The sequence below is a fragment of the Dendropsophus ebraccatus genome, chromosome 9, assembly GCF_027789765.1.
Source record: "Dendropsophus ebraccatus isolate aDenEbr1 chromosome 9, aDenEbr1.pat, whole genome shotgun sequence".
NCBI lineage: Eukaryota > Metazoa > Chordata > Amphibia > Anura > Hylidae > Dendropsophus > Dendropsophus ebraccatus.
In genome coordinates this window covers 110,406,755-110,421,282 of record NC_091462.1, presented here as the reverse complement: position 1 = coordinate 110,421,282, position 14,528 = coordinate 110,406,755, and the positions used below count along the sequence as shown (strand labels likewise).

The 14,528-nt window shown below is 46.1% G+C and overlaps 1 protein-coding gene across 1 annotated transcript; it reads right to left on the bottom strand.

Annotated features, from left to right (window-relative positions):
- Positions 1-336: 336 nt before the first annotated feature.
- LOC138801481 (nmrA-like family domain-containing protein 1) lies at positions 337-11,711 on the bottom strand. Its single transcript, XM_069984363.1, is given in 6 exon segments — positions 337-3,185; positions 3,765-3,955; positions 7,758-7,846; positions 7,848-8,005; positions 8,256-8,494; positions 11,633-11,711. Coding segments are annotated over 6 exon segments (897 nt in total). The 5' UTR covers positions 11,673-11,711; the 3' UTR covers positions 337-3,005.
- Positions 11,712-14,528: the final 2,817 nt, after the last annotated feature.

Below are 14,528 nucleotides of genomic sequence, written 5' to 3'. Positions count from 1 at the left end.
CCTCGCTAACGATTGTTGGACCGGTAAACGAGCGCTGATCGGCCCGTGTAATAGGAAGCTTAGGTAGCATTTTCATGGTGACGGGTTCCCTTTAATACTTACCACCTTAGGGTCCCGATACAGGAATTCCACTCACCGTTCTGCAATAGGGCATTATATATGGAGAACCCTTTATATCAATAACATTATAACCCACTGCAGATATTGCCCATTCACTCGCTGTATACATGACTTGCACTATAGATGACCTACTGTGTATATAACTTCAGGGATTGTCAGTAATGGAGGATTTGTGCTGTATCATTGTACCTCAACAAAAAAATGACTGCCGAGAGCTGACAAGAAAAATCCAGCTTCATTGTGTAAGATTTTGCTGCCCGATTCTGCTGACTGCAAAGGCTTCAAAAACATTAAAGGAAGTTACACTGACAATAGTCCAAAATAATATTATACTGTATAAAGGTTAAGAGGAAGTGATGGGTGAGAAAGTGCCGTTGTATCAAGAAACAGAGAAACAGACAAAAAACTATGAAAAAGTAACGAGAGTTCATAGAGAGAGAGGAGGGGGCCCAGCGGGGTAAGAGGTTTCCGATGTGACAAGATTAAAAAACTAAATTAAAACCTAAGAAAGTAATGTGTAAAGCGTGGCACAAAAAGGTGAAGACACAGGATATTATGGTAACATAAAACCTAACAAATATCCCCTGAGGAAGCTGCAAGCGACACATGTAGGGCATGTATGGGCCATTGCTCCTGACTCTGCCCTCAGTACACTTTTCTTCATAGGATATTTTATGTACTATGTCCGTAACTTTTACACATTGTTTATTCGGTAGGTTTTATGGATGGCAGATATTTGTTAGAAATTGTCACAATCCTTTGATTACAATATAAACAGTAGAAATCACCGTCTTGACGTCAGTAGCGGTTTAGTGGGTTTAATGCTTAACTTCCTATTAGATGAACCCTGTTCACTTTTACAGGGATGGGTCACCACATTGACTTTGTTATTGGGGGTCCTGCAATATGAATTCTATTGTGGTGACCCAGGGGGGTAAAGCGACTCCGTACCCACGCCCCCCCCCCCATCACTGGTACCATTCGTTACATGAACTTAATTCCTTTCCGGATGTGTCTGTGCCCTGGGCCTGCAACGCCTCTGGGGTTTTCTTCTCAGCCCCGCTGGTTTCTAGTAATCTGCTCTTTGATGTTGGTTACCACTGTGCTCATGCACTGCAGCGATCCTGAGCGGCACAGGCGCAGACGCGGCCAGTCCACTTGTTCCAGGCTAGCGTGTCATTTCTTCCCCCAGGGGAGTGTACCGTTGAGTTGAAGAGAAACCGGTTACTGCCCCAGGTTGTCATTGTGTGGGACATTCTGTAACCCTGGGAGATGGCGTGTGAAGGAGAGGGAGACTCCATTTACATAGGTGTGCGGCTGAAGAGGGGGGAACTACAGAGCCTTTTACATAGGCCGCACATGGTTCTATGTAACACAGAGGATGTGTGGCTGCACAGATCAGATATATACATAGCTGTGCTGTCAGCTTCCAGGGCTGCATGAATGATACAAGGGTCGTTCATACAGCCCGGCCGCTTGATTTGTCATGCTGTGTAAAGGCACAGATTTCGCAGAGTGGCGCCGGTTTGCACCAACCTCCAGGCGACAAATCGTCTGATGTAAACGGACCCTAAAAAACAGAACTAACGTTCGTTATTAATGTCAAGACTGTATTTTGCTGTTCATATTACCAGTTACGTAAATTTACGTTCTTTACAAGTCGTATCTGTCCCTATTACTTCACGTGTTCAGTATGTGTGACTAGCGTTACAGCAGGTAACCACACAGATGATGGGGGTTGTAGTAGTTTTCAGATCTCACGGCGGCAGGAGTGGCTCCAGTCATCCCCTCACACTTCTCCAGGTCAGCACAGTGAAGAGCGGCTGCACAGTGTGCCTAACCCCCCCCCCCCCCCTCCCCCTTCCTATGAAAAATGGACCACCACATTCCTGGCTGACCCTCATCCCCACACAAAATACCCACCTGACCCCCCAGTGCCCCTCCAGGTCATCACAATGCCTGATGTCGCGATCGCCAGGTGACGTCACTGGCAGGGCAGGAGCGTGGCACTGCTGCGGCCGGACGCTGCTGCCATATCCAATAGATTAGCGGGTAGCAGGACATCTGATCAGGCGCCTAGAACATAGGTGGATGGACAGTACATATCACCTATATCACCCGGGGCAGTGGAGGGGCCTGCTAGGCTGAGGCTCAGAATCTGGACCTGGAAGGCCCCTCTGCTTGCCTGGGCCCCTGTGCAGCTGAACAGTCTGCACAAGTGATATGTCTGCCACTGGGTTGGTCTCTCCTCCAGGTAAAAGAATGATGATGGAGGTTTCCCTCATTCACGGAGGGATGGAACGGGTCCGCTATATACTGAATGTAGGGTAGTGGAAAAATCTATATAGGACAGGGCCGATGTCAGCACAGGGCTCACCCGGGCAAGTGCCGGGGCCCACAGCATCTCTAGGGGACCACAGAGGGAGAGGGGCCCGGTACTTGTTCAGCCCGCTCACTGTAGTGCAGAGCTAGCAGGCTGAACATCAGGAGACAGAACAGGACCTGCAAAGGGTGAAGGACCTGATCACATGACCCAAAGGTCTTTAACCTTACAGTGTGGAGAGCAGCCCGACAGAGAAGAAGAAGGAGAAGACTGAGCTGTAAGTGCTGTGTGTCAGTGTCTGAGTGTGTCAGTTTCAGTCAGTCTCTGTTTCAGTTAGGTAGTCTGTGTCAGTCAGTCAGTATCTGTGTCAGTAATGTGTGTTTGTGTATGTTAGTGGCATCTCAAGTGATTGTGCATAGTGTGTGGATGAGGGGCCCGCTGAAGCTTTGTCACCCGAGGGCCCACAAAAACCTGGAGCCGGCCCTGGTACAGGACACAGTATAAGTTATAATAATGGCAGTCGGCCCGAGTCCTCCAGTAACTCATAGTCTTTTCTTGTCCCTTACAAGTCCTTGAACCCCTCCTTGTTCTCCTCCATCCATTGCTGGAAGTTCTTGGCCTTGGGGTTGAGCTTGTAGGTGAGCTCCACGTCCCGGTGAAGCTTCGTCACAAAGAATCGGAACATGTTGACCAGTTCTTTCACACCAGGGAAGCCGAGCTTCTCATACTGCTCAATGGTGATCTGCAGGTAAAACCACACGGGTTACAGATTATCCTCTATCCCAGCCTGTCCTCTATATGCCATGTGGCTGAATGCAGCCTATTACTCCCTGTTATCAGCCACTTTAGGCTGATGGGGGAATGGACTGTAGGATTCTTCAATGAGTGCAGAACAGCAGGGACACAAAACTCACTGAGATCCTGAGAGGCAACTGGGATTCAGCAGAATTGTGAATGCAGCTCTGGTTGTGATTAGGGCATAAGCAGCTTTTGGTTATTAAATCATACAACTAACCTCCCTGGCCCCGACAGTGGTATCTGACATGTAATCCAAGGTCAGCCCCCCTCCCCCACTATGCAGCTTTTATAGAAAGGAGTCCAGACCAGGAATGTCTATGATGTCTATGTTATGGCAATATTATCCAGGTTATCCCCTTTAAGTTTAGTGTCCCATTGAGGTTCATTTTCTCCCGTTTAGTAATTGGGGCGTGGCCAGCATATATGAGGGAGGAGCTTACAGGTAAAAAAAAATGTATCAAGGTGATATATGCTAAGTCAATCATTTGAGGATCAACCTATCAGAACGAGCCGTTGATCTCACCTTGGCGTCTCTGATGTCCTTGCCGGTGATGCTGGACATTATGGCTGCGCATTGCGCCACCGTCATCTTCCCTGTACTGAGGCCGATGTCCTTTCCTATGTACTCTGATGGAGACTTCAGGACACTGACAACCACACCGCCCAGATCCTTTACTGACATAGCGTACAGAGGAGCGTCACCCATCGGGATGCCTAGAAAGAAACTGAGAGTGAAGAAACTGCAGCAGACTGTTGAAGATCCAACCTTAGAGGGATTTTCCAGTTTTATGTGCATAAAGCTCAGTCATTGTATGTTGAAAATTCTGCAGGTAATGTGTATCAGCATGGTGTCCGGGCTGTTTAGCCCCCAGAGGATTGTGCACACTGGATACAAATCCCAAACTTTGAGAATCATTAGATTTGTAATGAGCTGCATTCACAATGGTTTGTCTATTAGGATGTGGGACGTCACATGTCACTTCTGCCCCCTGCTGGCTCAGAGTAGTCACACAGGCATTGTACTCTTATGCTACCTAAGGGCCCTTTTAGTAAGTCTGATTATCAGTAATAAGTGTTCCTAGGAGCGCTCATTTACCTAATACAGATAGGTGAAGCGCTGCGGAATCTGTGTGCGCTATACAAATAAATAAATAAATAATCGGCCCATGTAAGGAAGCCAGTGATCAGCCAATCAACAAGCGGCTGATTGTGTATGTGTGTGTGGGGGCTCAGAATGCCCTGCAGATCAGAAGTGGGCGTGGTGAATGGAGTCAGGGGCATGGCCATCAGCATCAGTGGGCGTGGCCATCAGCATTAGTGGGTGTGACCATCAGCTTTAGTGGGTGTGGCCATCAACATTAGTGGGTGTGACCATCATCATCAGTGGGCGTGGCCATCAGCATCAGTGGGTGTGACCATCAGCATCAGTGGGTGTGGCCATCAACATTAGTGGGTGTGACCATCAGCATCAGTGGGCGTGGCCATCAACATTAGTGGGTGTGACCATCAGCAGCGGTGGGCTGGGTCTGCTTGTTGGGCACCGCTGCAGGATGAAGGGGGGACACAGGAAGTCAGGGGGTGACTCGGTTGGCTTGTTTAGTTGCAGACAGACTAAAGAGAGCTCAGACAATCTAAAAGTCCAAAGACTGTATTCATCTCTAGAGATGAGCGAACCTGGAGCATGCTCGAGTCCATCCCAACCCGAACGTTCGGCATTTGATTAGCGGAGGCTGCTGAAGTTGGATAAAGCCCTAAGGCTATGTGGAAAACATAATCATTGGCTAATCAGCTAATCAAATACCGAACGTTTCGGTTCGGATGGACTCGAACCCGAACCCGTTTCGCTCATCTCTATTCATCTCTTTATTTTCCGCCTACAGATTGAATCTTTCTTGCAGCCATATAAATTATCGTTATCTGCTGTTCATCTCTAAACAGGATGAGTGGCCAATAACAATGAATTCAATGTCTGCACAAACAATCCAGCTATTGTTTGTGTGGCCCAGTCGTTCCTTTGCTGCCTTACGTCGGGCCAAAGAGCCCTAAGGCATTAGGAGAAGGATTCCCGATGGAAGTGTGCATGCAGCTCTGGGTGGGACTGGAGTCTATGCTGGGATGTAACTGAAGCTCAATTAACTAAGAACAGCTATACAGGGATGTCGGCCAACTTTCTTCGGTACATTCAGGGCCGGCCTTTGGGGTGTGCGAGCTGTGCGGTTGCACAGGGCGCATCACTCCTGGCCAGCTGGGGGGGCGCTCTGGCAGACAGTCAGCTGCACACTTAACTGGTCTGGCAGACAGACGTTCTGTCTGTCTGCCAGAGCGCCCCCCTAGCTGGCCGCCTAACCTCCTTGCATAGGGGTTTGTATTGGGGCGCTCCAGACAATAGACGGGCTAGGAACCTGGCAAAATAATGTGTCGGGTAAATCCCGGTAAGCTCCGCCCCCGCCGACAAGCCCCACCCCCGGCACCCACCACGGGTGGGAGGCTGACTCTTTCCTTGCGACATTGCAGCCTGCAGTGTGATCAGGTCCCATCAGTGTGGTGACCTGTGACCTCTGCCCAGCCATGTGCCTCCTCCCTCCTCCTCCTCAGCAATTCGTGCAGCCTCCAGGATCCTGTGCCCCTGCTGTAAGTCTGATGATTCTCTCTCCTCTGTCTCTCTAGCTCCTTATCCTCCCTCCCATCTACCTCTTTCCCTCCTATCTATCTCCTATCTATCTATCTATCTATCTATCTATCTATCTATCTATCTCCTATCTATCTATCTATCTATCTATCTATCTATCTATCTATCTCCTATCTATCTTCTATCTATCTCCTATCTATCTATCTATCTATCTATCTATCTATCTATCTATCTATCTATCTCCTATCTATCTCCTATCTATCTATCTATCTATCTATCTATCTATCTATCTATCTATCTCCTATCTATCTATCTATCTATCTATCTATCTATCTATCTACCTATCTATTATCTATCTATCTATCTATCTATCTATCTATCTCCTATCTATCTATCCATCTCCTATCTATCTATCTATCTATCTATCTATCTATCTATCTATCTATCTACCTATCTATTATCTATCTATCTATCTATCTATCTATCTATCTATCTATCTCCCTATCTATCTATCTATCTATCTATCTATCTATCTATCTATCTATCTATTTATCTATCTATCTATCTATCTATCTATCTATCTCCTATCTATCTATCTCCTATCTATCTATCTATCTATCTATCTATCTATCTATCTATCTATCTATCTCTCTCTATCTATCTCCTATCTATCTATCTCCTATCTATCTATCTATCTATCTATCTATCTATCTATCTATCTATCTATCTATCTCCTATCTATCTATCTATCTATCTATTATCTATCTATCTCCTATCTATCTATCTATCTATCTATCTATCTATCTATCTATTTATCTATCTATCTATCTATTTATCTATCTATCTATCTCCCTATCTATATCCTATCAGCTGAAACAGTGCACAACTACTGCCCCCAGCATACCCCAACAGCTAAACAGTGCACAACTACTGCCCCCAGCATACCCCAACAGCAGGGGCGTAACTAGAAATGGCTGGGCCCCATAGCAAACTTTTGATTGGCAAAACCCAGGAGACCAGCAGGGCCCCTTGGTGCTGCAAATGATGACGGCTCAGGGGGCCCAGTGTATTTCAGGAGCAGGCCATGGGGCCCCCTGATGCGGCGGGCCCCATAGCAGCCGCTATGGCTGCTATAGTGGTAGTTACGCCCCTGCCCAACAGCTAAACAATGCATAACTACTGCCCCCAGCATACCCCAACAGCTAAACAGTGCACAACTACTGCCCCCAGCATATCCCAACAGCTAAACAGTGCATAACTACTGCCCCCTGCATACCCCAACAGCTAAACAGTGCACAACTACTGCCCCCAGCATATCCCAACAGCTAAACAATGCATAACTACTGCCCCCAGCATACCCCAACAGCTAAACAGTGCACAACTACTGCCCCCAGCATACCCCAACAGCTAAACAGTGCATAACTACTGCCCCCTGCACGGTAAACAGTGGAATCGCCAAATAGGCCAAGTCCAAATTTGCTGTGTTTTAGTGAAGTCCCATCTCAGAGATCACATATATAACAGTTGGGGGGGGGGGGGGGGGGGGTAGATGATTGATAGATAGATACATAGATAGATGGTACTTCTATCGGGGGTCGGGTGGTCTGGGGGGCTGGGGTTTAGGGGTGGAGCTTGTAGTAGGATTTAGTATATCGTATCTAAATACTACAGCCTCCCGTCTCGTTTGTGGTTTTATTGTGGGGGTCGTCTGGAGGGGTGGGAGGCTGTAAGATTTAGGAAGGGGGGGGGGCGCCAAAAGAAAGTTTCGCACAGGGCGCCATCTACCCTAAGGCCGGCCCTGGGTACATTCTGTATGATTAGATACATTTGTCTGTGGGAGCCGCCATATTGGCTGAGGAGGCTCTACTTTCATATTATTTCTTGTACCTAAAGAGTAGCCGTCCCCGTCCTTGTTCTTCTGGGGCCTGAAGATGGTCAGCAGATTCTCATAGTAGAAGGGGAGCCGGACGCTGGTCGGGGACCCCGATCTCTCTGAAGTATTCTTCAATCTCTCCTTTACCATCTAGATGCTGCACCTCCAGCTTCCCCCCAGTCAGTTTCTTAGCATTTTCCAACCCAGCGAAGACCACGATCTTCAGGCCAAGACGCTTGGACACGTCTGCAACCAGTTTACCCTGGAGGAAAAAACATGTCTCATTCTACTGAACTTCTGTGTGATATCAGGATCTATCCGTGTTCATCCTAGGCCTCCTACTTAACATACAGAATGAAAGAACAGCAGTATACTGTTTTATTCTGTTATTCTGTTCATTATCAATGGAGCAGAAGAATGAAAAAACTGAAGCTAATAGATCGGCTGCCCACCGGCATCCCGGCCGCTTCAGATAATAGAGGTCAGGGGTTAAAGGTGATGGCCTCCCTTACCTGAGTGACCTCTTTCTCCTTGCTCAGATGCTCCCAGTAGTTGGTGACCACAAACGTTCCATAAGCTCCGCCCAGTGCGGCCTCCAGACTTCTCTCATCATCCATATCTGCACGCACGACCTCCACTCCGGCCTCCTTCAGCTTCACCGCTGCTGGTTTGCTGGGGTCTCGGGTCACTGCCCTGACCATGAAGGTGCCATCTGCCAGGAGAGCGTCAACCACTGAGCTCCCCTGAGCTCCTGCGGAGAGAGGACAAGACATGGTGGACCAATGTCAATCACTTTGTGTCTATACGGGTTTTTATTAGAAGTCTGGGAAAGACTGAAGCTGAAGATCTGAGCGACCCAGATACAATTCATTCGGAAAGCCTTAAGACCCTTTCCCTATATCACATTTTGTCATGTTGTGGCCTTATAGTTAAAAAAAAATCCAGCTTTTCCGATAATTCTGCCCTCAGTATCCCATAATGAGAATGTGACAACAGAATTTTAGACAAGGAAAATAAAAAATGTGGCATGGACATACGTCATCCTTTGCTATGACAAAAAAAAAATCAGCTCCTCTTGATCATCTCAGAAATTTTCTGGACCTTGAGGAGTCACTGGTGTTAAATTCAGTTGATTGGGCAGGATCTGAAGAGACTCCGCCCCTATCTATATAAGGTCTCACAGCTGACAGAATATACGAGAGCTGCTTGCAGAGCTCAGAGACAGGACTGTGTGGAGGAGGAAAGAGCTGCCAGTAGAGCTCAGAGACAGGACTGTGCGGAGGAGGAAAGATCTGCCTGTAGAGCTCAGAGATAGTATTGTGTGGGGGAGGAAACAGTTACCTGTAGAGCTCAGAAACAGGATTGTGTGGAGGAGGAAAGAGCTGCCTGTAAAGCTCAGGCACATGATTGTGTCGAAGAGGAAAGAGCTGCCTGTAGAGCTCAGTGACAATATTTTCTGGAGATAGAGGAGGAGGAAAGAGCTGCCTGTAAAGCTCAGAGACATGATTGTGTGGAGGAGGAAATAGCTGCCTGTAGAGCTCAGAGACTGGATTGTGTGGAGGAGCATGTATGATCACCAGAGCTCTGTCGTTCCCGTTCACTGCTGGACATAGCGTGGAGGTTTTAATTGAGACTTAATAAAGATTTTTGTACTTTTTAAAGGTGAGTGCCCTCTTCATACTTTTTTTTTTTTCATTTATACGATATTAATTATTTCCAGGATGACCATTGTATGTTGAGACCAAAATTCTATGGAAAACTGGCCCAAGTACAGAGCAGCACAGGACATGTAGTATCACACTATACTCAGAGAATCACAACTAGACAGACAACCACAGCAGGCACTTCACTAATACTGGGGTTTTACCAGTAAAATGGCCACTTTCATTGGTTGATCATCTAGTTATTTACATGTGCTACTGATCCTGTCTGTACCATTGTATGTCAAGTCTGTTCTCAAGTTACGATGGTCTAGAAAGGAACATTGTATGGTAAAAATATTGTATCTTGAGGCCATTGTAAGTTGAGGTATCACTGTATTATTATATTATACCTATACATATGAATAGTTATTTATTCAAAAATTGATGAAAAATTTAATTCCTGAATTTATCATTAACAAATGTAGTCTTGAAAACTTGCATGCACAATTCCTCACAGCTCACAATTTCTTATCACCACAATTCTGCAAACTTATCACAATGTGTGCAGTGGTATATGATGGGGGTTATAGTACAGTTATGGCCAAAAGTTTTGAGAATGATACAAATATTAATTTTTACAAAGTCTACTGCTTCAGTTTTTAAAATGGCAATTTGCATATACTCCAGAATGTTATACAGAGTGATCAGCTTAACAGCAATTACTTGCAAAGTCAATATTTGCCTAGAAAATGAACTTTATCCCCCAAAACACATTTCGACATCATTGCAGCCCTGCCTTAAAAGGACCAGCTAACATTGTTTCAGTGATTGCTCCATTAACACAGGTGTGGGTGTTGATGAGGACAGGGCTGGAGATCAATCTGTCATGATTAAGTAAGAATGCCACCACTGGACACTTTAAAAGAAGGCTGACGCTTGGCATCATTGTTTCTCTTCTGGTAACCATGGTTATCTCTAAAGAAACTCGTGCAGTCATCATTGCATTGCACAAAAATGGCCTAACAGGGAAGAGTATCGCAGCTAGAAAGATTGCACCTCAGTCAGCAACCTATTGCATCATCAAGAACTTCAAGGAGAGAGGTCCCATTGTTGCCAAAAAGGCTCCAGGGCGCCCAAGAAAGACCAGCAAGCGCCAGGACCGTCTCTTAAGTGTTTCAGCTGCAGGATCGGGCTACCGGCAGTGCAGAGCTTGCTCAGGAATGGCAGCAGGCAGGTGTGAGGGCATCTGCACTGTGCACTGTGAGGCGGAGACTCTGGGAGCAAGGCCTGGTCTCAAGGAGGGCAGCAAAGAAGCCACTTCTCTCCAGAAAAAACATCCGGGACAGACTGATATTCTGCAAAAGGTACAGGGAGTGGACTGCTGAGGACTGGGGGAAAGTCATTTTCTCTGATGAATCCCCTTTCCGATTGTTTGGGACATCTGGAAAACAGCTTATTCGGAGAAGACGAGGTGAGCGCTACCACCAGTCTTGTCTCATGCCAACTGTAACCGGCATCCTGAAACCATTCATGTGTGGGGTTGCTTCTCAGCTAAGGGAATCGGCTCTCTCACAGTCTTGCCTGAAAACACAGCCATGAATAAAGAATGGTACCAGAATGTCCTCCAAGAGCAACTTCTCCCAACCGTCCAAGAGCAGTTTGGCCATCAACAATGCCTTTTCCAGCATGATGGAGCACCTTGCCATAAAGCAAAGGGGGTAACTAAATGGCTCAGGGAACAAAACATAGAGATTTTGGGTCCATGGCCTGGTAACTCCCCAGATCTTAATCCCATTGAGAACTTGTAGTCAATCATCAAGAGACGGGTGGACAAACAAAAACCAACAAAATCTGACAAAATGCAAGCATTGATTGTGCAAGAATGGACGGCTATCAGTCAGGATTTGGTCCAGAAGTTGATTGAGAGCAGCCGGGGAGAATTGCAGAGGTCCTGAAGAAGAAGGCGAAACACTGCAAATATTGACTTGCTGCAGTAACTCATTCTGTCACTATAAGCTTTTGTTACTCATAATACGATTGCAATTATATTTCCGTATGTGATAAAAACATCTGACAAACACACATAAAAACCAGAGGGCAGCAGATCATGTGAAAATAGAAGATTTGTATCATTCTCAAAACTTTTGGCCATGACTGTACAGGAAGATAAACACTGGATTACATGGCAGCAATGCAGACAGGTGAATGAGCTATACTCACCTCACCCTCCCCTTCCCCACACTCACCTGTTGCGCCAAACACTACGAAGACTTTCTTGGCGGACATGGCGGCCGTGCACTGGAGGTCACAGTTCCCTGCAGGACTACTGCTCGGAGTGGAGAGGAGCTGCTTATATATGTTGCCCGAGGCCTCTCCTCTTTCTTAATCCAGAAATACAAAGATCAAATTCCTGGTATAATTAATGAGCTGAAAAATAATCGGATGTGTGCCAGCACTCCCGCCTATTGGACCCCAGCCCTGGCACTAGTCACCATGAACTAGAAGTTTTATAAACAGTATATCAGAACTATAGTGAGGACTGATACAAAGTGAGCAGGAGGGAGTGGAACTGTGGTGAGCCACGGAGAGCTAGATGGCACCTGCAAGGGTACCACTGTGGCACTTGTCACGGGGCTCAGAGGGGTATATACCCTCCATGGATCCCAACAAGACGTCTGTTAATAATCTAGCCAATGGAGTTCTCCTGCAGCAGAGTTACTCGGCTTTAGTTGCACTTTCCTGACTGCTGACATTCTGTGGCTCCTGAGGGCATTTGAAAAAGAAGAGAGGAATAGCCCCTCACCTTGGATAAATCCTTGGTTCTTGTCTACAGTAGTCTCACTGCAGGTTTACTAGCCCGACATGGCTAGAACTGGAACAAATAAGGAACAACATCCACTATACTCCATCCCCTAGCTGAACTGAACACATGACCTACTTCTCTACTATATATACTGTGCCAGGCTATAGTGAGAGATACTGAGACATCTAGTGGTGGGAGTGCAATTCTACACCTTCAACCCAGAATACATACTTGTTAGTACCACTACCGAGCTACATAGGTATATACAACAGCAATGGCACATCTGTTGTGGGACATTACAGAAAAAAGAAAATTTATATGACATTCTGGGCTGGTGGAAAGCTGGGTAACAGTTCATATGTAGAGTGTAATGGTGACCATTGGCTTCCGTGTAGACCCTGTAAGGGGGGCGTATGGGAAGAAAGACAATTCCTGCCTCCTCCTTTGTACTAATGGTCCTGAAATACTCCAGTAAAGGGGTCTTCACTGGTTGGCTCCCGGTGGGCAACTTGTCTAGGAATATTGGACTCATGACGTTGAGCTGCAGTTACCTATTGCAGAGTGCAGGTCTGTATGGAAACATGGAAGCATGAGTGCCACAATGGATGATTACAGCAGTCATTCACCATTGTTGTTAGCCATAATCAGCCTGTCCTGCACCATTTGTCTCCAAATTTGGCACATAGGCACAACGGGTGTCCAGGAAGGTTTCCATATGGATTATGACCTTGCTGGAGAAACAGTGAGCACTTGCTCACTGTTGTTCTCTGTTATCAGCCATTATCAGAGCCCTGTCCTGTATAGACATCCGAATGCCTGAACAGTTTGGCCCCAAATCTGACATGTAAGCACATCAGGTGTCTGGAAAAGTTCTTGTAAAACTTTCTGACACTAATTCTGAAGCTAATAAGGCTGAAGGCGATCAATGAAGGTGGCAACAAAAATCTGGACCGGCATATTTCTCGAACACCGGTCCTGTGGCTCCATCTCCTACCAGTCCTGTGACTCCATCTCCTACCAGTCATTTAACTCCATCACCTACCGGTCCTGTGACTCCATCTCTTACTAGTCCTATGACTCCATCTCCTACTAGTCCTATGACTCCATCTCTTACCAGTTCTATGACTCCATCTCCTACTAGTCCTATGACTCCATCTCTTACCAGTTCTATGACTCCATCTCCTACTAGTCCTATGACTCCATCTCTTACCAGTTCTATGACTCCATCTCCTACTAGTCCTATGACTCCATCTCTTACCAGTTCTATGACTCCATCTCCTACTAGTCCTATGACTCCATCTCTTACCAGTTCTATGACTCCATCTCCTACTAGTCCTATGACTCCATCTCCTACCAGTCATTTAACTCCATCACCTACCGGTCCTGTGACTCCATCTCTTACTAGTCCTATGACTCCATCTCCTACTAGTCCTATGACTCCATCTCTTACCAGTTCTATGACTCCATCTCCTACTAGTCCTATGACTCCATCTCTTACCAGTTCTATGACTCCATCTCCTACTAGTCCTATGACTCCATCTCTTACCAGTCCTATTACACCATCTCATAGCAGTCCTATGATTCCTTTTCCTACCAGTGATTTAACTCCATCTCCTACCAGTCCTGCGACTGTGATAGTGGCCATTCACTCGCTGTATACATGACTTGCACTATAAATGACCTATATATATATATATATATATATATATATAATCTTCAGGGATTGTCAGTAATGGAGGATTTGTGCTGTATCATTTTACCTAAACCAAAGAATTACTGCCGAGAGCTGACAAGAAAAATCCAGCTTCATTGTGTAAGATTTTGCTGCCCGATTCTGCTGACTGCAAAGACTTCGAAAACATTAAAGGAAGTTACACTGACAATAGTCCCAAATAATAAGTGGTGGGTGATAACGTGTAAATTCTGTCCTCATATCCTGGCGCTCACACAAAGAGAGAGACAAGAGGGGACACTATGGGGTAGGCAGTTTGCTCGGTGACTGACGCTCAGCTAGCGGAGTAAAAATACTAGCATAAAACCTAGATAAAGTGTACAGCATGGTGCAACAAATGTAGATATAATATGCATAAAACATAGCAAATTATCCCTTGAGGAAGCTACAATCCTGTGGCGAGACACGTAGGGCATATATGGTCCATCCCTCCTGACACTGCACTCAGTACAATTTCCTTTTTCATACATCATCTGCTGTTGTATTATAACTGTTACTATGACACTATGTTTATACGGTACGTTTTATGGATGGCAGATGTTTATTAGGAATTGTCAGAACTTCACTTAATCTGAATACAATATAAACAGAAGAAAACACGGTCTAG